Source organism: Osmerus eperlanus, chromosome 16, assembly GCF_963692335.1.
Source record: "Osmerus eperlanus chromosome 16, fOsmEpe2.1, whole genome shotgun sequence".
NCBI lineage: Eukaryota > Metazoa > Chordata > Actinopteri > Osmeriformes > Osmeridae > Osmerus > Osmerus eperlanus.
The window spans coordinates 7,926,244-7,949,567 of record NC_085033.1 but is presented as its reverse complement, the minus strand read 5'-3'; the positions used below and the strand labels follow the sequence as shown (position 1 = coordinate 7,949,567).

At 39.3% G+C, this 23,324-nt stretch overlaps 2 protein-coding genes across 2 annotated transcripts; one reads left to right on the top strand and one right to left on the bottom strand.

Moving 5' to 3' along the window:
• Nucleotides 1-1,605: 1,605 nt before the first annotated feature.
• On the top strand, nt 1,606-3,822 carry LOC134036553 (uncharacterized). Its single transcript, XM_062481550.1, has 4 exons — nt 1,606-1,743; nt 1,898-2,242; nt 2,978-3,600; nt 3,690-3,822. Exons 1-3 carry the CDS (start codon nt 1,704-1,706, stop codon nt 3,343-3,345), a joined length of 753 nt encoding a protein of 250 aa, XP_062337534.1. The 5' UTR covers nt 1,606-1,703; the 3' UTR covers nt 3,346-3,600; nt 3,690-3,822.
• Nucleotides 3,823-5,493: 1,671 nt separating this feature from the next.
• Nucleotides 5,494-17,950, bottom strand: LOC134036551 (myosin heavy chain, fast skeletal muscle-like). Its single transcript, XM_062481547.1, has 38 exons — nt 17,744-17,950; nt 17,339-17,482; nt 16,986-17,142; nt 16,751-16,778; nt 16,286-16,400; nt 15,826-15,918; nt 15,637-15,700; nt 15,346-15,444; nt 15,108-15,211; nt 14,768-14,906; nt 14,506-14,624; nt 14,279-14,428; nt 13,990-14,160; nt 13,529-13,832; nt 13,363-13,427; nt 13,137-13,224; nt 12,911-13,028; nt 12,612-12,735; nt 12,010-12,146; nt 11,513-11,768; nt 11,189-11,431; nt 10,919-11,095; nt 10,583-10,728; nt 10,329-10,419; nt 9,776-10,165; nt 9,313-9,439; nt 8,988-9,106; nt 8,672-8,868; nt 8,340-8,523; nt 8,038-8,203; nt 7,817-7,941; nt 7,421-7,729; nt 7,005-7,208; nt 6,788-6,913; nt 6,258-6,428; nt 5,965-6,069; nt 5,784-5,879; nt 5,494-5,643 (listed from the first exon to the last, which is right to left on the bottom strand). The coding sequence occupies exons 1-38, from the start codon at nt 17,948-17,950 to the stop codon at nt 5,494-5,496; spliced, it is 5,808 nt and encodes a 1,935-aa protein (XP_062337531.1).
• Nucleotides 17,951-23,324: the final 5,374 nt, after the last annotated feature.

The following is a 23,324-nucleotide window of genomic DNA, read 5'->3' as shown; positions in this document are numbered from 1 at the left end:
TAGGGGCGGGGGGCAAGTGCACGTATAGGGTCAAATAACTGAGCTTTCACACCACTACATATGTCTTAGCTGCAAAACAGCCAGCCGCTAACCCGGATGACATAGAGGACTCAATTTATAACCCTTCATTTAAATATATATACTACTTCCATTGCTATTTGAGCTGTATCAGTGACAGCCTGTAAAACGCCTTATATAGACTCTTAAAATGAAGTTGTTTTTAGCTATGTTGTGTGAGTTATTACTTTGTGTGAGACCAGCTATGAAAACGTGCCTTAAGAAAAAGAAGAAGAAGATATGGTCATGATACAGAGAAAAAACTTTTAGAACCTCTTCATTTTTCAAGTTTAAGTATAGAATCACCTTTTGAGTTGATAGATGGGTTGGTTATAACCATGACAACGGAGCAGCTGCTGTCTGATGATGGTAAGACATTCACTGAAGTTAAACTTAAGTTAAACACTTGAGTTAAACCTTCTAGGCTCCTCCCATGTCTGCTCTGGACGCCTCCACATTTTAAGGCATTGAATAGGACTTAAATCAAGTGGCCACTCTTCCAGATTCAAATTAGATGCTGTAAATGTGAAAGTTTTGCCTGGGCAATACAAGGTCCATTAAAAATCCTGAAATCTAGAGAAGGAATTACTGTCCCCAATTGTTACAGCACTGGGTTGGGTTCCGGTTAATTTAATCAGTAAATGACTATCCATAAAATGATACAGTATAATTCATAAATTGTTTCATAAAAGCTGAAATGTTAGCAAACCTGGAGGGTGGGAAGATTGATACACTGCTTCTTTATTGTGTCTGCAGGAGGAGCTATAAGAATGTGATGATTCTCTTCAAAAGAGCAATGACAAAAGTAACGATTCAACTTGAGAAAAGGTACCTTACATCAACACCAACATTTTCCTCATGGAGCTTGGATTATTTTATAAACTTTTAACATTTAAAATCAACATGTTTAATCAAATGATGAATGGCATGGTCCTGGTAGGACAAAATTGGAGTTTCACTCACTATGTAGCTACTGTACATGCAACTACTGTGCACCCCCATGACACTCTCTACATTCAGCGGTAATGACAGTTGTTTTAATCTGGCACCAAAAATCTCTCTACTGTGAAAATAACAGTCTGTTATGTTGTACTGTGCATTGCCCACAGTGACAGGCAGCGAACTCCCACTGTAAAAAAACCTGATGGACAAACTGAAGGACCGAAGTTGTTTAAAGATGTATTATTAAAATACAAGAACATACATTTCTGACTGTCATAATCAACTCATCATAATTAAGTTCCAGACCTGAGAGTAAAATGAACGTACCAACCACATATTTCCTTTTAGTAGTAGGCCATCTGATTTAGATGGAGAAGGAACAATACTGTGGCGTCAGTCTTCACACAAACAGCACATTTATTGATAGAGATCAGTGTTTCCGCCTGCACATCTGCCTCTGTCTCTCATTAAAGGAAAACATCTCTCTTTATTGGATTCAGTTTTTCACGACTGACATCAAAGTGACATCATTGGTTTTGTTTTCTATCAGACATGCTGACTGTAACTTATTACAGTACACAGTTGGAATCTACTTCATTGTCAGAAGGAGGGGCTGTGGAACTACATAAAGATGTTCAGGTGGCAGCTGTTTCTGTAATAGTGGAATTCATTTCTCTGTTCTTTCAGTTGGTCCTTTTGTCAAGATGATGCTCCACTCATCTGTCATATTTTTAGTTTTATTAGGTGAGTTGTTAAATGCGTTAATCATTTATTTGTTTTTGCAAAATGCTATGCATAAAACATTTTAATAAAAGTGAATACTAACATGTGCATATTATTCCATACAATCTACAAAATGTGGAATACTTTTTTATTTAACCAATACTACTTTTTGCAGAATCTGTTAACGGGGATTCAATAAAACCAAAGAAAACGCAGGAGCAAATTGTGGAGGAAAGTAATGTCAATCTAACCTGCAATTATGATGGCACCATTTACAATATACAGTGGTATCGCCAGTATCCAAAACGTAAACCAGAATTCCTCCTCTCCATCACAGAAGAGGGGTCCATAATTAACGCTATCACACCATTTCCTCGTCTGTCATCTTACATTCACAAGAAAGACAAGCTTGTGCAGCTGGAGATTTCAGTTGCTGAAGTGACAGACTCTGCTCTGTACTACTGTGCAATGACGCCCACAATGACAGGAAATATAGACTCACCGTACAAAAACCTCAAGTAAACCCTTAGAAGCAATGTTTCAGTTGAGAGACATAATACACTGATCCTGGAAGCCTTGTACCTAGTACTTTATTATGAATGTTGTGGAGTAATCTTCTCAAGTAACCAAATACATTGTGTACTAACAGTACATGTACCATCCATAACTGTTGACTCTTTGAGCAATACTTGTATCTTCTAATTTCTCATTTATATGATATTCTGTGATGAGTCACACTCAAACAATACTTACACAAATAATGTAACTTAATAATAATTTGATACTGTGTCAAATACATAAGATCAATAGATAGATGGATAGATAGAGAGATCGATTATTTGAAGATTAGAAGGAGTGAACTCTAAGTAATCAGACATTGAACACTTAAAAAGTGTCTATATATTTGCAGTTTGTCAGTACCTTATTTCAGTGAAGTCTGAAGTGTGCTTCCTTAATAACAGCAAAGGGGAGGGGCTAATGTTCGAGGAGCTACTATACAAGTTATGTGTGCATGAATACTCACAAAAGAAGAGTCTTGTGAATTACCTGTTATTGTCTGTTCCGTCTAAGAAGAGCATATTTTTTTGAGTGCCCTATATGTAGTGTTTCTTGTTAAAATTATGTTACTATACTTGGTGTTGTTCAATAAAATACTATCTGGTAGGTAATGTTTTGAATTACTGTCATACTTATAGAATTGGTAGATGCTTACATTAATAAAACATGTTCACATGTAAGTACTTTGTATTTGCAGGCGTCATTTGTCAAGACCTCACTCCAGTCAAGAATGAAGTGAACAGTGCAGAAGGTGACACTGTTATTTTGACCTGCAGCTACTCCAAAACTGCTACAGCTGCAGATGATTTATATTGGTATCGACAAGAAACTGGAGCGCCCCAGTTTCTCATACACCTCTATGGTCTTCAAAACCTAAATAAAGCTGATCCACAAAACCATCGACTATCTGCTAACCTGAACGGAGGGAAAGACCGTCTGGACCTGATCATCTCTTCTGCTGAAGTGACAGACTCTGCTCTGTACTACTGTGCTGTGAGGCCCACAGTGACAGGAAACAAAGACACACTGTACAAAAACCTGACTAGAAGGTGTCAGAGTGACTGAAGCATGAGCAAAACTTCTACAGTACTGTTCCCTTCACCATCATTATCTACATAACAAAACTGGGGAGGGGACAATCTTAAGGGGAGGTACAATACAGGTTATGTGAGGATATGTACAAAAAAGAGAATAATTTTAGAGTTTGTATCACAAGCTGTCATACCATAGCAAATGTTTTGTGTGTTTTTTTGCTACAGTGTCCATACAATTTTCAAACAATGTTACTGTACTTTTTGTTTTTCTTTAACATACTCTCTGGTAGGTAAATTAATGATTGATATTTGGATAAAATGGGAAATGTTGACATAAAAAAAGGATTTTCACATTTAAGGATTTTGTCTTTATAGGTCTCCTTTGTCAAGAGCTCACTTCAGTGAAGAATGAAGTTACCAGTGTAGAGGGGGAAGCTGTTACTCTGTCCTACAGCTACTCAAAAACTGCGGATGCTAATGATTATTTCTTTTTGTATCGACAAGAAACTAAAAAACCACCAGAATTTCTTGTCTCCATCACAAAATTTGACTCCAGTAATAAAATTAGCACACTAAACAATCGACTATCTGCTAATCTGAATGACGGGGGAAAAAGGCTGGATCTAAGCATCTCCTCTGCTAAAGTGACAGACTCTGCTCTGTACTACTGTGCTGTGAGGCCCACAGTGACAGGAAGCCCAGACACACTGTACAAAAACCTGACGACATGTCACACATAGAGAAGTACTCCAAGGGGAGGGAGTTGAACCGAAATAGGTGTACAAAAGCAGTAGACACATGCTTCATTTGTCTTTATATGACATCATTTTTATGTTTGCTGATTTCTCATCTAAGATGGTGTTAGTGCACTTACTAATAGCATATCTATGGATTACTGATAGTTATATAGTATATATTCCCCCACATTCTTTAAGATCATCTTCTGTGCACTTATTGTCTGATCCTAATTTATTATTTTAGTATTTAAATTATACTCTTTACCATTGTATATCCACCAGTTGTATTCAGATTCAGATTAAAAGTTATCTGTTTAGAATAGCTTTTAATGATTGTATTCTTTGATCTGCATGTTTGATTTCTATTGTGTTTGTGTTTCGGATTTGATTCCTATGTTGTATGCATTGAAAGGTGCCTATAAATCAAAAGTATTATGATAATTTTATAGAAGTCTAATACAAATATATTTAGTTAGTTATTTGTTTATGGACATAATGAAATGGAATCATAATGCATCAAGAAACCTGAGGGATCAGCATTCCACTTTAGTGCCAGGAGGTGGTGCTCTATAATGTTCAACTTCTTATTAAAATGTAGGTGAAGAGTTCAGTACTTTGTTGAGATTAGACATTAAGCATACTTGTTTGATGTTGCACTTTGACAGTCATTCTAAAGATCGTGTTGTTTTATGCACTTTCTATTGTTATCTCACTAGTACATTTATTATATTTTTTATACATTTTGATATTTTCAAGAACAAATCTGTATGGATTATAATTTACTTATTTTCTTTGATCATTTAATGTATTGTCTTATATCTTAACTGTATCTTAAAAGTTTTGATTGTGTATATAATGCTACAAATTAAAAAGTCATGAAATAGCGTAGGCCTACGTACTTTATTTCAAACCATGTTCAAAATATCACCATTCAATTCATATTTTATGAAACATAGCAATGTTTTGGTGCAGGTTCTTGTCACTTCTATTCAGCTTCCTTTGCCTGATAGAAGGGAAGAGAGAATGAAGGATTGTTACTCATCCCATTTTCACAAAATGTGGGCAATGGACTTTTTTCTAAATTAAATATATTGGAGGTCTAATTGACCCATTTAAGTAATATGTTATCAAATGTCCAATCTGTAAACTGAGTGAAGAGTTAGGGGTACCTTCAATTGACTTACTATTACTAAACCCTGGTTTTGGAAAAAAAAAACATATATATATATTAAGTACGATTTTTACGTGTATGTAAAAATCTAAATGGTGTGAGAATAGGATGTCATAAAACAGAGCTCAGAGCTGACAAATTACACCTGAAGGATGAATGCACATACTTGTCGGCTGCAACTTAGTGGTTATGGGTGCTGCAGTATTGAAAATTACCACACCTTTAGTAAACTGTGATTGAAATTGTGTTAATATGATTCCAGTAGTATAAGTCAGCAGCCTCTCTTTACCTTTCCAGAGTCACGACTCTTTGCTCTGAGCTTGTTGACCTGAGACTCAGCGATGTCAGCACGCTCCTCAGCCTCCTCCAGCTCATGCTGAACCTTCCTGAATTTGGACATGTGGGAGTTGGCCTGCTCCTCCTGGAAGACATTGAGGGCAGGTTTGAAGAATAGCAGGATGGCCATCACATTTAAAAAATCATGATTAGGTTAATTAATATTTTCCTTTGTAAAGTATAATTCTGTAATGTAACATTTATATTAATTAATGTATGACTTACCGCCTCCTCAGCCTGTCTTTTGTAAGCCTTCACTTTAAGCTGCAGCTTATCCACCAGGTCCTGAAGTCTGGTTACATTCTTCTTATCCTCCTCAGTCTGAAGCAGATGATGAGGTCAATTAAAATAATTTGTATCAACATAAACTGTTGTATCACGATATGCTGTTTATGACTGTTGTTACCTGGTATGTCAGCTCCTTGACTCTGCGCTCATACTTGCGGACTCCCTTGATTGCATCTACACCTCTCCTCTGTTCAGCATCAACTTCAGTCTCCAGCTCACGCACCTGCATTGAGAACAGGAGGTCATGAGTGAACCTGTGGAATCTACCACTCATGAAGTCATAGACAAAAGGGTTTTATTGGGGTTTACAGTGAAGACACACTTATTATTCTAATCTATCACATTGCATACAAAATACTGTATTTTACCTCAAAAAAAGCATTTGAGGTAATTCAGAGACTATCAACTCACCCTGGACTCCAGTTTCTGGAGCTGCTTCTTGCCACCCTTCATGGCTAGGTTCTCTGCCTCATCCAGACGGTGCTGCAGGTCCTTGACTGTCACTTCAAGATTCTTCTTCATCCTCTCAAGGTGAGAGCTGGTGTCCTGCTCCTTCTTCAGCTCTTCTGCCATCATGGCCGCCTGCAACAGTAAAATAATACACCACAGAACAGATCAGACATGAGGAGATGAAGTAAAGCTAGGTGAGCTGCATTTAGTAGCTATGATGGCTGTTCATTGACATTTTGTGAGGGCAAAAGGTAATACCATCTCTATATAACTAGTATACAAATAGGGGTGGAAGGTAGTTCCTGTTTAACATACATGTTAGTTACAGTATGTTATTGTACACAGATTCTAACTACTGTATGCTGGCATTACTTTTAAATTGTTTTAGTAGAACAATACATTTTAGAACAGTGGGGAAGTGGCAGTGGTAGTAGAACAGTGGTAGTAGAACAGTGGGAGCACACAGATGGATTCAAGTTATCCACACTCACATCAGTGATGGCCTTCTTGGCCTTCTCCTCAGCGTTCCTGGCCTCCTGGACAATGTCTTCCACCTCTCCCTGCACCTGAACCAAGTCAGCCTCAAGCTTCTTCTTGGTGTTCAACAGACTGGTGTTCTGTTAGGAGACAACATTCACAGTGAGTTTTTCTTAGCTGTGTATATGTGTGTGTGTGTGTGTGTGTATGTGTGTATGTTATTGTCTGCACCTGGGAATGCAGCAGTCCCACTCTCTCGCTGGCGTCCACCAGCTCCTGCTCCGCCACTTTGCGGCCTCTCTCTGACTGCTCCAGACCCACTCTCAGCTCCTCAATCTCAGCCAACATCAGACCATTTCTACGTTCCACCATGGCAGCCTGTTCCTTCATGTCCTCTGAGGCACGGACGGCATCATCCAGGTGCAACTGGGCATCCTGTGGCAAGACCATGTTCAAAGTATGTTTTCTATACCAGTGTATAAAACCTATAAAAGTGTGTAGATTGGTTATTGGAACATATATTATTTAGAACATTATGGATTCAGATGTAGCTTTGTTGGGTTTGGTTCCATTCAAAATCCCCCAAAACAATTTTGCATAGATATAGTTTATATACTGTTTGTATATATTGGTAACATTCACAGTACCTTGAGCTGTGCCTGAACGTTCCTCAGCTGCTTCTGGGACTCAGCAGCCTGGCGGTTAGCATGGCTCAGCTGGATCTCCATCTCATTCAGGTCTCCCTCCATCTTCTTCTTTATCCTTAGGGCGTCATTCCTGCTGCGGACCTCAGAGTCCAGGGTGCTCTGCATGGAGTCCAGAACTCTCTGGCTGTTCCTCTTGATCTGCTCCATCTCCTCATCCTTCTCTGCCAGCTTTCTGTCCACCTCACCCTTGATCTGGTTCAGCTCCAGCTGCACACGCAGAATCTTCGATTCCTCATGCTCCAGAGTTCCCTGAATAAATGAAAGTTTTTGCAAATTTAATCTCAGTTATAGTAATCTTAAAAGTGTTTATTATTTCCAATTGTGGAGAGTTTGTACCTCAGCCTCCTCCAGAGCCGTCTGGATCTCAGACTTCTCTGTCTCCACTGTCTTCTTGGCCTTCTCCAGCTCATGGATGCTCTTGCCAGTCTCTCCGATCTGCTCGGTCAGGTCAGAGATCTCCTCTGTGATTTGAAAAAGAAACATAGTTAGATTTTTTTTTTTTATTAATCAGATGTACTTGAGGTGGGGAAAACCAGCACACAGAACATTTATCTCACGTTGCAAGTTCTTGTTCTCTCTCTTCAGAGTCTCCAGATGGTCAAGAGCCTCCTCATAGGAGTTCTTCATCTTGAAGAGCTCTGTGCTGAGAGAACGAGCCTCCTTCTGAGCTCCCTCCAGCTCAGCCTGGCCCTCCTCAAACTTTTGCTTCCATTCTGCAAGAACCTAGGAGGAAGCACACACCAAAGCAGCCTTTAACAGTTGAATTACAAATGGCTAAAAAAGGGCTAAAAAACCATGAGGTGTAGTAAGACAGTTTTGAGCAAACAGTTGCAGATTCTGGTATTTTTCCAATTTTCACCTTGTCAAAGTTCCTCTGCTTCTTATCCAGGTTGGCAGCCAGGGCATTGGCTCTCTCAACATCAATCATGAGGTCCTCCACCTCTCCCTGCAGCCTCTGCTTGGTCTTCTCCAGAGAGGCACACTTGGAGTTGGTGGCCTCGATGGTTTCCTCAGCATCCTGGAGACGCTGAGCCAGCTTCTTTCTGTTAGGTACAAGAGCAGTATTGTAAAGATGTCCTTGCAGTATTTGACAATACTGGCTTGCAATATATACTATATACCAAATACTGACAGTATTGTCAGTATTTGAGGGGAGACTTCCATGAAGGTAGGGGACTTCCACAGACTTACTTGGCCTCCTCCAGCTCCTCTGTCCTCTGGATGGCATCAGTTTCATACTTGGTCCTCCACTGAGCCACCTCAGAGTTAGCCTTGGACATGCCGCGCTGCAGCTCTGCCTTGGCCTCCTGCTCCTCCTCAAACTGCTCCCTCAGCAGGTCACAGTCGTGGCGGGCAGACTGGACACCATGGGCCAGGGCGTTCTTAGCCTTAAAGGGAAATAAAAAGGGGCAGCTGAATCGACTTGATCAATGAGAACTATGCCTTAAAAGTGCTTTTTAGCTACGTTAATCCACGTTACATTTTATTCTTCAGGTTTGAGGATTACCTTGACCTCCTCCTCAACATGCCTCTTGAGCTCCTCAATCTGCTGGGTGTAGGCCTGCTTTCCTCTGGTCAACTGGGACACCAGGGCCTCCTTCTCCTCCAGCTGGCGACCAAATTCACCTGTGGGGATTTTAATTTTAATATAATAATCATAATTATTATTATTCTTTCATTAAGAGTATCCCGTCAACTTTGTTGGATTGTGTGGAGCATCAGCTAGTCGTTCATCAAAGTCCAATCTTCAACTGGTACTGTATCTTATAACTTTAATCAATACACAGTAATTGGAAGTCATTCAATGTTGCTTTCTTCTTGACTGAATTTACCATTCTCAGTGAGGAGTCTGGCTCTCTGTCCACCGATTTTGTTGACCTGGCGCACATTCTCATCGTTCTTGGTCTTGATCTCACTGAGCTGGTCCTCAAGGGTACGACACATCTTCTCCAGATTGCCCTGCGGAACAAACATCATGTTTTACAGACACTGTTTCCTGATTCATAACCAGCTAAATGCAGACAATGTATATTTGGGTTATTTGTCTTTACTTCACAAACCCAAACCATAATTTGGAAAATGCATCAGCAAATGGAATTTGTTTACTGTCTCTTATGTATGCATGACAAACACAAAATGCTCACAAGGATAGTAGTCAATATAATGTTATCAATAGTAACATAAAACTTGGGAGGTTAACTAGAGGTAATATTTCAGATCCTGATCCTGAGACCCTAATCTTGGAAACCCACCATATTTGGTCTGATTATGTGATTATTACTTGTCATCACTGACCTTAGCCTTGGCAACCGCCTCCATGTTGGAGGAAAGGTCGTCAATCTCCATCTTGAATTCACTCTTTTCTTTCTCCAGCTTCTGTTTGACTCGCTGCAGGTTGTCGATCTGCTCTCCCAGCTCTGCCACACTGTCAGCCTGCTTTTTCCTCAGGGCTGAGGCTGTGGCCTCATGCTGCAGGGTGGACTCCTCCAGGTCACGTCTCAGCTTCTGGAACTCAGCCTCTCGCTTCTTGTTCATCTCAATCTGAGCAGCTGTGGCGCCTCCAGCCTCCTCCAGCCTCTCACTGATCTCCTCAAGTTCCCTGGACAGATCAGCCCTCTGCTTCTCCACCTTGGCCCTAGCAGCACGCTCAGCCTCAATCTCCTCTTCCAGCTCCTCAATACGAGCCTACAATAGACACAAATATTATTTAGAATTAAAGTCTTAAAATTCTGGCCCACATATGAGAGGAGAATAACTTAATAAACAAGGTACATTTGAGCCACAAGCAATTCCAATATCACCAAGGCAAAAACAGGAAATGTTCCTTGTTTATTAACTACAAGCGTACCTGGAGCTCCTTGATCTTCTTCTGCAGCTGGGCACCCAGAGACTGCTCATCCTCAATCTTGCTGAGGAGCTGGCTGGTCTCAAAGTCCTTCCTACAAAGCACAAAGGAATTACGTTTAATCTTTGTGTTATTTTGATGGGAGACTACTAACTCATCTTTACCCATATGCTTCAGAATAATACAGCAGGTACGTTTTGAATCCTAAGTTTTTTTAAATATGTATTCTTTTTCATGTTTCTGATCATCTAACTTACTTCTTGATTTTTTCATCAGACTGCTGCTTGTCGTTCTCCAGGTCCATGATGGACTCCTGGGCCAGTTTCAGGTCTCCCTCCAGCTTTCTCTTGCCTCTCTCAAGGTCCATACGGAGCTTCTTCTCTTGCTCCAGAGAACCCTCAAGCTGGAGGACAAAACACATTTCTCATACTTAAGCTTTGATATTAAAAGCTATTTATTCATAACACGTTATATTAGTCAGTTGTCTTTCTGAGTCCCTGAAACCAATTTTTTATATGAGATCAAATTAAATACCAATAGAGGCAAAGTTGTATAAAACCCCAAATTGTGCACGAAAACATGATTTTACTCACGTCATCAACTTGCTGTTCCAGCTTGGTCTTGGCCTTGGTCAGAGTGTTGACTTTGTCCTCCTCTGCCTGCAGGTCATCCAGTGTCTGCTGGTGGGCCTCTTGCAGGGCTTTCTTCTCCTTTGTCAGCTTGGCAACACTCTCATCTTGAGATGCCATCTCTTCAGTCAGGTTTTTAACCTGTATGAGACATCCAAGTTGGTTTCATAAATCACAGTTAGTTCAAGGGAGTGTTTTTGATCTACTGCTTGGATATTTGTGAGATGTTGATACCTTGTTCTCTGTGGCATGCTTCTCCTTCTCCACTTTGGCCAGGGTAAGCTCCAGATCATCAATGTCCTTCTTCAGTTCAGAGCACTCATCCTCCAGCTTCCTCTTCTTGGCTGTCAGCTCAGCATTAATCTCCTCTTCATCCTCCAGTCTTTCTGTTGTCTCTTTGAGTTTGGCCTCCAGCTGGATCTTGCTCTTGATCAGACCCTCACATCTCTCCTCAGCATCATTCAGATTTTCTGATTCCTGAGAGAAGAAAGTTTGTGGGTAAGCCAATGTGTATATGACATTATAGATGTGTGGTGTGTGCATGTGTATTTCACTTACAGATGCTACTTGAAGAGACAGGTCGTTCTTCTCCTGCAGGAGGGACACCATCTTCTCCTCCAGCTCTTTTTTGCGAGCCTCAGCCTTTTCAAGAGCAACTTTACATTTCTCATAGTCCTCTTTCATGTTGGCCAGCTCCTTCTCTGTCTCAGCACTTTGCAGGAGAGGCTTGATCTTGTAGTAGACCTTCATCCATGGCCAGTGTTTCACATTCATGAATGAGCGGACATTGTACTGGATGGTGTAGATAGACTCTCTGATGATAAGAGATAGACACAGTAATTGTTTAGCTCAATACAAATTATGCAATGTAAAGTCATCACCCTAACCCTAACCCATTCCTACATGTAAAGTCTATCATTTCCATCATTCCAAAATTCCAAAGTTTACATCATTATCTTAACAATGGTTTCATAGTATAACAATATTTGTCACTCCCTAAACACAAGATTTGAATGAAAATACTTGAATCCATATTCTTCCTTTTATCATCTCACCTCCTCTCCATCATCTTGGTGAACTCCTTCCTCATCACGTATCCACGGGCAAGAGCTTGCGTCATGGTTACCAGAATAGCAAGCTTTTCATCTCTCATCTCCTCAAGGACACCAAGCAGACCAGCTTTGAAGAACACCTGAGACACATTAGAAAGTAATGTAAAACACATGGTTGAAGTAATCAAGGTAAACAAAGGCAAAAAAATGTGTGCTGTAAACAACTTTTATGGTAATTTATTAGAGCTACCTACCCTAACAATACATCACATACACACTGATCGCATGCACAATTCCTTACAATGCATATATAGAAATGCTACTGTGTGTCTAAAACATTGAAAAAGAACAACCACATATAGACACGTAATTTCAAACGATGTAGCTGTCTTTGAAGATACTCAGAATCTGTTCAATTATCTTGAAAATCTTAAATTTTCCTAAGCCTAAATGCAGTTTCTTTAAGTTAAATGGATCTTTCAATATTCAATGCCTGTAGTTATGAACAAAACTATCACATGGTATGACAATTGGAGAAACATGAGTAGGGTCAGTGTTTTTGCTCGTACAGTATTTCAAACATTCCAGTGTATCTGGAATCTTACCTTGGTGTGTCCAAACTTGTACTCCTCATGGTTCACATCAATTGACCCAAGCAGCTTCTCAGAAGCCTTCTTGTTGTCAATGAACTGGCCTTCGGGGATGACACTGGCATTCAATACTTTGTATCTGTGTAGAGAAGTGGCAAACATTGGTCTGTTTTCGAACACTACATATTAAACATTTATGTTCACTCATAAGTATTATAATCTATATTTCCATTTCTAAATTTACATGTGTATCTGCTCTGGTCTGTGTGTAAGTAATGTTTGTGTCCAAGTGTGTGTGCATATCTGTGCTGTACCTCTGCTTGAAGTCAGCATAAAGGATTCTGCTGGGGAAGCCCTTTCTGCAGATCCTAATACCCTCCAGCACACCATTACACCTCAGCTGGTGGATAACCAGGAAGTTCTCCATCAGACCTTAAATCAGGAGATTTGAGAGGACAATTGTTTTGGGGAAATAAATATCACAGTTTAGAAGTGTTTTCTTTTGTTTAAAGTGACATTTTACCATATGTTAGGTTTTACCTGGAGTCTTAGACTCATTGGGGATCAGACAACGCACAAAATGAGGGTGGGTGCTTCTCAAATTGGTCATCAGTTTGCCCAAGTTCTCCTGTAAGGTTGTTGCAAAGGACGATAATGATCAAATTATATAAATGAATTGAAGTGACTATCTAATGATAGCTCATTTTAATTATTCAATATTTATAAATATAATTTTTAATTTTTAATTTAGTCATTTAGTACTCACTCTGAACTGAGAAGACACAGTCTGCATGGAACCTCCCTTCTTCTTGCCACCTTTCTTTGAAGTGTCTTTAAATAGTTACAAATGCAGAGAAAAAGTTAACTTTTAAGTTAGCATTATTTATTAATAATATAATACTTAAATATTGTGTGCACAGAAATATACTAACCCTCAGGCGGGGGAGCAACGTAGAGGGTACACATAAGTTTGACTGAAGATTTCTGGTACAGCTGAACCACAGAGTCGTTCAGGGGATCCTTGTTCTTGTCCAGCCAGCCATTGATGTTGTAGTCCACTGTACCAGCGTAGTGAACCAGGGAGAAGTGGGCCTCGGCCTTTCCCTTTGTTGGTTTAGGCTTCTCAAATGCCTTGGTCTTACCAAGATGCTGGTCATACAGCTTGTTCTTGAAGGTAGTATCTGAAGCCTTGGGGAACATGCACTCCTCTTCAAGGATGGAGAAAATGCCCATTGGCTAAGAGAGTAACACGTCAAGTAGATATATGTTTACAAAAAACGAAATATTAATATGGAAGACTCTGCACTAAGTATCCACTTCCAATTACAATATTTTACGTATATTTATATTTATATACAATACAATTATATTCAACTTTTCCCACACTCTTCACCTTTTCAATAAGCTCAATGCAGGCAGCCAAGTCCATGCCAAAGTCAATGAACTCCCAGATGATGCCCTCCTTCTTGTACTCCTCTTGCTCCAGGACGAACATGTGGTGGTTGAAGAACTGTTGCAGTTTCTCATTGGTGAAGTTGATGCACAGCTGTTCCATGCTGTTGAACTGTGAATATACAACAATTGAGGTTGGGTTTACATTTTCTGTTGGTATTCTATCATTTAATCATTAAAAAGGATTGTATTGTTTCATAATGGTCAGACCATGGCAATTCCAAACTCACATCAAAGATCTCAAATCCGGCAATGTCGAGCACACCAATAAAGAAGTTCCTTGGTTGCTTGGTGTCCAACATCTGGTTGATGCGGATGACCATCCACAAGAACATCCTCTCATAAATGGACTTGGCCAGAGCACTCACTGAGTTGTTCACCTGTGTAACGAACAACAGTACTGAGTTGACAGTTTGGAAAAAGTTTGAAAAAAGCCTTAGTTTTAAAGAGCCCTTACCTGAGGCACTGTCTGACCCTTGGTCACAAACTCATTTCCGACCTTCACTCTGGGGTAGCACAGGGCTTTCAACATGTCAGCTGAGTTCAGACCCAGAAGGTAGGCTATTTTATCAGCAACTGGTGAAAGAAAAGGGCAACAAGGGTTGTGGGCATTGTTTCTCTCTTTTCCAAACTATTAGTACACAGAAACAACAAGCATCAAACTATTACAAAGTCTATTTGAATAGATGCTTTTGACAGGAAGTGTAACTGTGACTCACCATCTGTGCCATCTGGCTCAGCCTGCTCCTCACGCTGCTTCTGCTTGAATTTCATGTTGCCGTGGTGCATGACAGCACCAGTCAGCTTGTAGATGCCCATTTTCTCTTCATTGGAGAAGCCCAAAATGTCAATAGCATCCTGAAGGGGGAAATGAAGATAATGTTCAAATACGACAAACAGACGACATACAATCTATTAAACAGGTTACTTTAGGGATGGGAGCTCCAAGCAAAATGGAGTAAGATGTATCATGATTATTCCAATGAATTTTTAGGACTCATATACTCACTAGCCATAGCCAAATATTTTATGGGTTTTCTAACTATTTCATAGACTCACATCAGTGGCATCAAGCTCAACCTTGTCATCGATACTGGCCACAGTGATCTGACCCTGGCTGATCATGGGAAAGTCATAGGGGTTGGTGGTAATGAGTGTCATTTCTGTGGAGAACCAAAATAGAAACATCTCTTAAAACCAGTTTCTGAGTTTGTGTAAAATGTGCATACACAAACATGCAAACCATGGATTTTGTCTTATATCTGTTGACAATTCCTTGCAATCTTCTGTGCCTCACCAATCAGCTCAGGTTTGTGGTTGGTCATCATCTGGTAGAATATGTGGTAGCCTCTCTCATCAGGAAGCTGGAAGCTCACTCTGGACTTCTCCAGCAGGTCTGTGAGAAGAAAAGAGAGAGGTCAGATATGGTCAAAGTGGAGACATCTGAATCTCTAGTAGACACTAACAGCAACTTGTTTGTTTTAAATGATAAAATATAATCAGACAAAGAGAAATTAAGATAGGAGAAATAAGAGTCCCAATCCATTTAGAGAAAACATTTATGGAACAGGGAAGGAATCCAACTCACATGTCTCAATGTCAGCACTAGCCAGTTTGCCGGTAGTGTGGAAGTGAATCCTGATGAATTTACCCTAAAGTAGAGCATAGAGGAAATCAAGAAAAAGTATCCCAGTATGCTACGGCTCATAAAAATAGGAATCTAATGTAATAAAAATAGTGCAATAGAAAGAAATTATCCTTGTCCCTCCAAACTTACAAAGCGAGACGAGTTGTCGTTCCTCACTGTCTTGGCGTTACCGTAGGCCTCCAGTAGAGGGTTAGCTGCAATGATCTGATCCTCAAGAGAACCCTGAAGAGAGACAAACCAGTTGGATCTTTTAGTTTGGTAACTCCCTTCTTTCAAAAATGAATGTATTTTCTCTAGTCCTGGGAAGTTTCCCTTTATGATAGCTTAAAACATTTATTTTAAACATTTATACAATGCAGAAATAAGAACATGAATCACCAACCGCAACATCAACTTTGAGGTGTTTCAGTTTCAGTTTCAGTAATTTAAAAGTTTCAAGGAAAAACATGGCCTACTGTAATTGCCAACTGACAAGGATAACAACAGGGGTTCTCCTACAGCAGATCTCCAAAAGATCGAAGGCAAAACTTTACATAGCCCACTATATCAGATAAAGTCTTATAATTTACTACTGCATGTTAGAACTTGCCTGCATTTTGCCAGATGTTTGTTCTTTCTTCTTTTCACCTCCAGACACAGCAATGGTGGCAAAGTACTGGATGACACGCTTGGTGTTGACAGTCTTTCCAGCACCGGATTCTCCACTGGTTGATGAAAATGGTTTTTAGTTTACATAGCCATTTCAAATCTAAAGTAGTATTGGTGAATGTTTTACTCATGAGACATGTATTGTTGTAGCTGCACTTGGTAACATTTAAAATAAGAAACACAGGGCACCCTATATTTGTCTGAACTCCTATGCTTTTCTCCAGCTTGAGTATGACTGACACAAAATAAGTCAAGGAGGAAGGCACACTTCGCCAAAGGCGATAAAATTGAACAGGATTGCTGCAACAGAATTGGTGAGAAAGAACTGGCCATGTACTGCAACAAAAACCCTTGGAGTACTATTGAATATAGTCTTATTTACATACATTTAAAATGTTAAACTTACGTGATCAGGACTGACTGGTTCTCCCTATCTGGAAGTGGAGAGTATGAATTATGTATACGGAAAATGCATAACCCTCCCCATTTATCCACATAACCATACAGCAATTTTTCCATCACTTTATCTGTTTATCCATCCATCCATTTATTGTATATATCCAACTATTGGCCAAATTTACTTCACCAGACAAGTCAGTCAGTTTGTCCATAAGTCAATTTGCTCATCCATCCATCCATACCTGTCAACATGAACTGATAGGCGTTGTCAGAGACAGAGAATATGTGGGGTGGAGCCTCCATACGCTTCTTCCCTCTGTAGGCGTTGACCACTTCACTGTCATACACAGGGAGCCACTTGTAGGGGTTCACCGTGGCACAGAAGAGCCCAGAGTAGGTCTGCAAAGTGAAAATAAACTAGGTTTTTTTGCATTTAGCAGTATGGTTTACAGTATGTAATGATTTTTTTTACCTCCATGGGGCTGATTGATAAACAAGAAATCGACAGATTGTTGTATGTCACAGTTCAAAAATCAGAGTATCTGCATTTTCCTTGAGGTGGATAATGTGTACAGTTCACATGTAGTTTTCTTACGTAGATCATCCATGCGGCATAACGCTCTTTGAGGTTATACAGGACAGAAGCTTCATTGAGGTAGGTCATCATGGCCATGTCCTCAATCTTGTCAAATTTAGGAGGGTTCATGTTGAAGACATCATCTTCCTTGAAGGTTTTAACCTGCAATTCAGATACATGGATCAAGCCAACACTGTTTCTACTGGACATAAATACATTTGAACAGTATAAAATCATCTTTTATTCAAAAGATGTTTTGCTTCATGGTATTTAGTCGTGTTTGTCGGGTGGTGAGTATAGTAACAGTATAGTTTGTGTATTGTACTACCACATGGGCTTTACCCACTAAACCTCATTCTCTGCAATTTAAGGACATGGCAGCCATTGGTCATCATACTGAACCAACATACAGTAGAGCCTTACCTCCTCAGTGCTGAGGATTTTCACATCGCACTTGCCACCGTCCCTCTTAATAACCAGTCCCTTGAGGTACAACTCCTTGACATCAGTCACATAGCAGGCATTCTTGGCATCAAATGGTGCCGTCTGGGCTTCAAGCCTCTCCTTCTCAGGCTTACGAAGGTAAATGGCGGCCTTGCCATATTGGGCCATCTCCGCGTCCGTACTCATGGTGGCGGTTTACTGGAAGACAAAGATGACAGACATAAATAAGCTAATTAAGTTGAAAAATACATTTGAATTATATACTAATAAGGAAATAAGACTAGACAAGACTAACAACATTTCACCACTCAGTCTACCAATAAACAGTCTATACTAGAATGTGCGTAATATCAAACCATGTCTCACCTGGTTTTCCACTCCAAGGTGAATTAGACTCTGATGATGCTGTCACATATTTGAATGTTACAATGTTAGTATGGAAATGGATAGTACCCACATGCTAACCACTCAGTTCAGAAATTGTCAAATTGAATCGCATGCATAGTTCAACTTCAAAATATGAGTCCAGTCTTCAATTGATATACTGCCTGTATGTCTTTATACACTATATGAATTAGTCTACATGTCAATAATAATATAAATAATAATGTAACTTGTCATAATGTCAAGGCCATGTGAATAAAAGATGCAAAGAAGAGTATCTTACCACAGAAGTTGAAGCTACTGTATGTATCTGTCCATGGATGCTGATTTCTGGGACTCCTTATATCTGTTGTAAAGTGCCTAGCAAGCAGAAGCTAATTGTGGATCACTCTCCTCTATGGAAGTGAATTGTAGGGAAGAATCCAGTGTCTTGTTCAAAGCCCCTCCTTTGCTCTTTCTCCCCCTCCCTTCATCTCCCTCTCAATTTTCTTTGATATATATATAAATGTCCTTACATATGTATATATTTACTCATGTATGTATAGGTTTTTTCACATAAATAAACTAGGTACATAGTAAAAAGCATGTAACCACAATTGTTAAAAATACTGTAGTGAGTTAGTGTAGATTTTCAGTTACATTTCATTATACTTAAACCCGTTTGGGAGCATACTGTGTACATTGTAAACAGTCTATCTTGATATGCACAAACATCTTGGTATGTAAAACGAAAAACACATCAGCATTATGTACATCATTTCAATTTCCTCCTTGAGCTAGAACACATACCCCCCTCAACTAATAATCCGGATAATTGTTCATTTAGTCTGTTAATTCATTTCCTTATAAATCATTTAAGTATGTCTCCAGAAAGCTGATGTAAAAGCTGAAGTGAATACGGTATTATGGTACAATCAAGATGAAGACATAGTGATGCAAGTCGTCCAGTCTCAACTTCTTTCAGGAGGAAAGTGTCATCTGGAGGATAGGTGAGGAAAAAACATGCTTAAATGTAAACAAATATCGAACAACCTCAAACATTATCATTTAATTTTTAAAATGCCCAGTGTTTTAATTAATATATAAAGACTGTCTTGGTGGTGTAGTTGGAGGACGTTTATTATGTTTAGGCATTAATCAATACGCTTCCCCAATATGCACAACAGTCAAGCTTTTCTCAGTCTGGTTGAAAACAGGCAGTTATCATAAAGTTTAATATCAGTCTGCCTGCCTGGTGCATCAGCATAGTATTCAGTAACTTGATTAGAGTTATAAAAAAGATCCTCTGAGTAAAAGTCTAATTTGGGATCCGAAATGTGACATGCAATGGCAAAGCTCCACCAAATAACAACCTTACTTACCCTATAAAGGCCAAAGTCGGGACTGCCTCTTTAAAGATATATATTCTCTAGGCAATATATTTCAGTGGTAAATCTACTTCAGCACCAAGGTCAGAATTGTGAGGATGGAGGGGGGTACATGGGGGTGTGGACAGGGGGGACTTATATTCGAGAATAAATGTGCTTTCACACCCCTACATGAGTCTTAGATGCAAAATAATTACAGAAACTAATAACATAGAGCATTCACTTTCTAACCCTTTATCAGTAAAATGAATAATAAGCTGCCATTCAAGCTAAATCAGTGTCAGCCTAAATAACAACTTATATGGCCTTTTGAGTCATGAACTTTTTTTTAGCTATGTTGTGTGAGGTTATAACTTTACGTAAGACTGGTCCAGCTATGAAAAACAGCATGAAGAATAAGAAGATAAGTTCATAAATCAGAAAAAATCATCTGGACACTTCATACTATCATTTGAAGGAAATGTATCAAGCTTTTTTAGTATAGCATTGTCTTTAGGATGTGTCATTCAGCCATGACATTGAAAGAAGGGGTGGCAACAATCTTGACAACGGAGGAGCAGCTGCTGTCTGATGATGGTAAGACATTCACTGAAGTGAAACTTTAACCTGTGCTATGTAGTCCAGTACATATCTAAAGTTGTTTAAGGCGCTGTTTTAAACTGTATTACTCATCTATCACCACTCTTTATGAAAGTAAGTTTGTGAAAAGTGAAGTAATGGTTCCACTGTCTTTGTCTGTATGAACAAATAATTGAACAATTCATAAACATAATGTATGTAAATGTCATTCTATATCTTGCATTGTTTTTACTGTTTAGCTTTCTTGACCTTTACCAAGGTCCTTTTCTTGGTAAAGGAAAACTGTTGGGTCTATTAATAGTGGCCAACAATCCATGCCCCACTGCCCACACACTGTATTACACATTCACTGGCAATGAGCCATAAATATGTGGAGGATCCCACACAGCAAGCTGGCTCCCAGACATTTAAGCTTAAGAGGTTATGGAACAGCTTGTTGAGGCTACACTCCGGGCTACTCCAGTTTCTGCTCAGGGCACCACCACAACATCGCACATGACATCGAATTGGACTTAAATCAAATAGACCACTCTTCCATATACTATAAAGATCAGAGGGTTTAAATGTAAAATATCTGCCTAGGGGGAGCTCTCCAGAGAGCAATCTACTACTAGGTTCATTTTCTAAAATATAGTTTAGGAATTTTTGTCCCTGATTGGTACATCACTGGGTTGGGTTCCGATTAATTTAATCAGTATAGTACTGCTACAGAGTATGCTACAGTTTCCAATCCCTTCCAGTAACAACATTAAGGAAATATTTTCAGGGTACGTGCCTCAGTATAAATCTGCTGTGTCCCAGTTTTTAAAAGTTAGATTTTTAATAATTTACTTTATTAGTCAGTACTTTCATTTAGATTAATAATCCTGGCAAAAGTAACGCAGTATCTCAATCAACGCTTGTTAAATCAACGCCGTTTAACCAAAAACACAAACTGATGCATGCCCGTGCAGCACATAGAAGTTCAGGCGTTGGCACGCAAGTCATAATTAAGGTAAGCTAAGAAAACATTATACGAAACTAAAAAAAGTTTCTAAATAATAGGCCAAACGATCATCTTATTTTGACTCAAACATAATGTGTCCAACATATTATATTACATGAAGTTCTGCTTTTAACATGAAGGGTGGGATGATGCTGTGCTCCTTTATATTGTCTGCAGGTGGAGCTGTAAGGAGCTGATGAACCATTAACTTACAATTTAATTGAGTTGATAATAAGTGAGAGGCTAAACAGAAAATGTAAACAAATGATGTGTTATTTTTCGTTAGGTGAGGTTTCATCACAGGCTACAGAACCAAACAAAACTAGGTGAAGGCACCAGCACCATGTTCTCCTGCAAATATAATGGCACTGCTAACAATCTTCTGTGGTATTGCCAATACCCAGGACTAAAGCCACAACACATTGTGCCCATTGTGAAGTCAGGTGACTTTGTCAATGCCGCTCCATCATATCAAAACGTCTATAAAACTAGATGAGGAGAAGGAACAGGAAGTGGCGGTTCTAGACACATTTTACTGGGGGGGCCAAGGTGGGGCCGGTGTTTAATCAAAGGGGAACATAAAAAACGGAAACAAATGCTATTTAAATACTTTAATTTTGCTTTATATTAAAATCATACAAACGGCTCTGGCTCTCCCGCTTTCAGCTCCTCAGCTCTCTCAATACCTTGAGATGTTTCTCTCACTTTTTTACTTACTGGGTCAAAAAAGGCTGCAATGTCCCTTACTCGTTTCATGATGACTACTAGAAGAAGAAAAACAACGTAAAAAAACAAATATATATATTATTCAGTAAGCTCAGTGTAGAACCACCACAGCTGAATTGTGAGACTGCTCTGTATTACTATGTCTTGGAGACTACAGTGACTGGAATAGAACAACATTGTTTAAAAACTGCTTAAAACCGCAAAAACAATCCCTAAAAACCTACAAATACTTTATATATTAAAACATGTGCTTTGCAAGTGTTACCTCTTAAGACATCATTACCAAATGTCTTAATGAAGCACTGGTTTTGGAAGGAGACAGTACTACTCTTTCCTGCAAAGTTAAATACTCCCATGGTGACAGACTTTAATATTATCGGCAATACCCCAAATCAGCTCCTCAGTTGTTGATAATGCTGCATGGAGAAGTGAAAACGGGGATCACTCTGAATCACAAAGATGCAGAGCGCTTGTTCTCTCCTTTGTTAAAGTGACAGACTCTGCTCTCTACACCTGTGCTTAGAAGCCCACAGTGACAGGAAACCCTGACAACATGCACAATATTCACTCTGGAAACACTAATTAGAAATGATCTGCAGGGGGTGCTGTTTTCCTGAGCACACTGTATGATCATCATTCATTAGTTTGTTTGTGCAGTGCCTCTTTATATTGCCTGCAGGGGAAGCTTCCATATTGACTGGGGGTCCTGATTCAGAAGCGCAAGAAACACAATCAATAATATTGTGTCAATCTTCGAACATCTTGCACATTGAAAAAGTACAGATTCAGCTGCCAATCTATCTTAATATTTCTGTGACAAAATGTTGCTTTCTTTAATTCTGCTGTTGGCAAACCTTAAAGGTAAGTGATGCATTAGCTTCAACTGTGTGTGTTTTCATTTTCAACCAAACAGCTTACATTTCACAACTGTTATAACATATTTACACAACTGCCAATTTGGACATTTTAAGGCCTGTCTTGTTAAAATCTGTATCCTTTGCTTTACAGCAATGACTTCTGAGGATATAATTACACCATTCACTGATTCCATTCTGACTTCAGAGGGAAAACCTGTTACTCTCTCCTGCAACTACTCTGCTGGCGACACTTTGCAGTGGTATCGCCAATATCCCAAATCATTTCCATATTTGCTGATAATAGAGTTTAGGGAGACGGAGATGAAGGACAAATTTACTCTTGATCACAAGAAAGACAGTAAACATACTCATCTGATAATCTCTTCAGCTGAAGTAACAGACTCTGCTGTGTACTACTGTGCTCTGAGGTCCACAGTGACAGGAAACCTAGGGACACTGAGCAAAAACCTGACAGTAAGTAAGTAAGTAAGTACACTGATTTCCTTCTTAAATTGTGATTAAGTAGGAAAATACAAATAAAATGTACTGATTACTTACTTTTAAAGATACATTTGACTATCCAGTTTAGAAGGAGGAGCCACACTGTAGGGTAATAAAACACAGTACAATGAAGAGTAGATATCAGTTGATCAGTGTGTTCC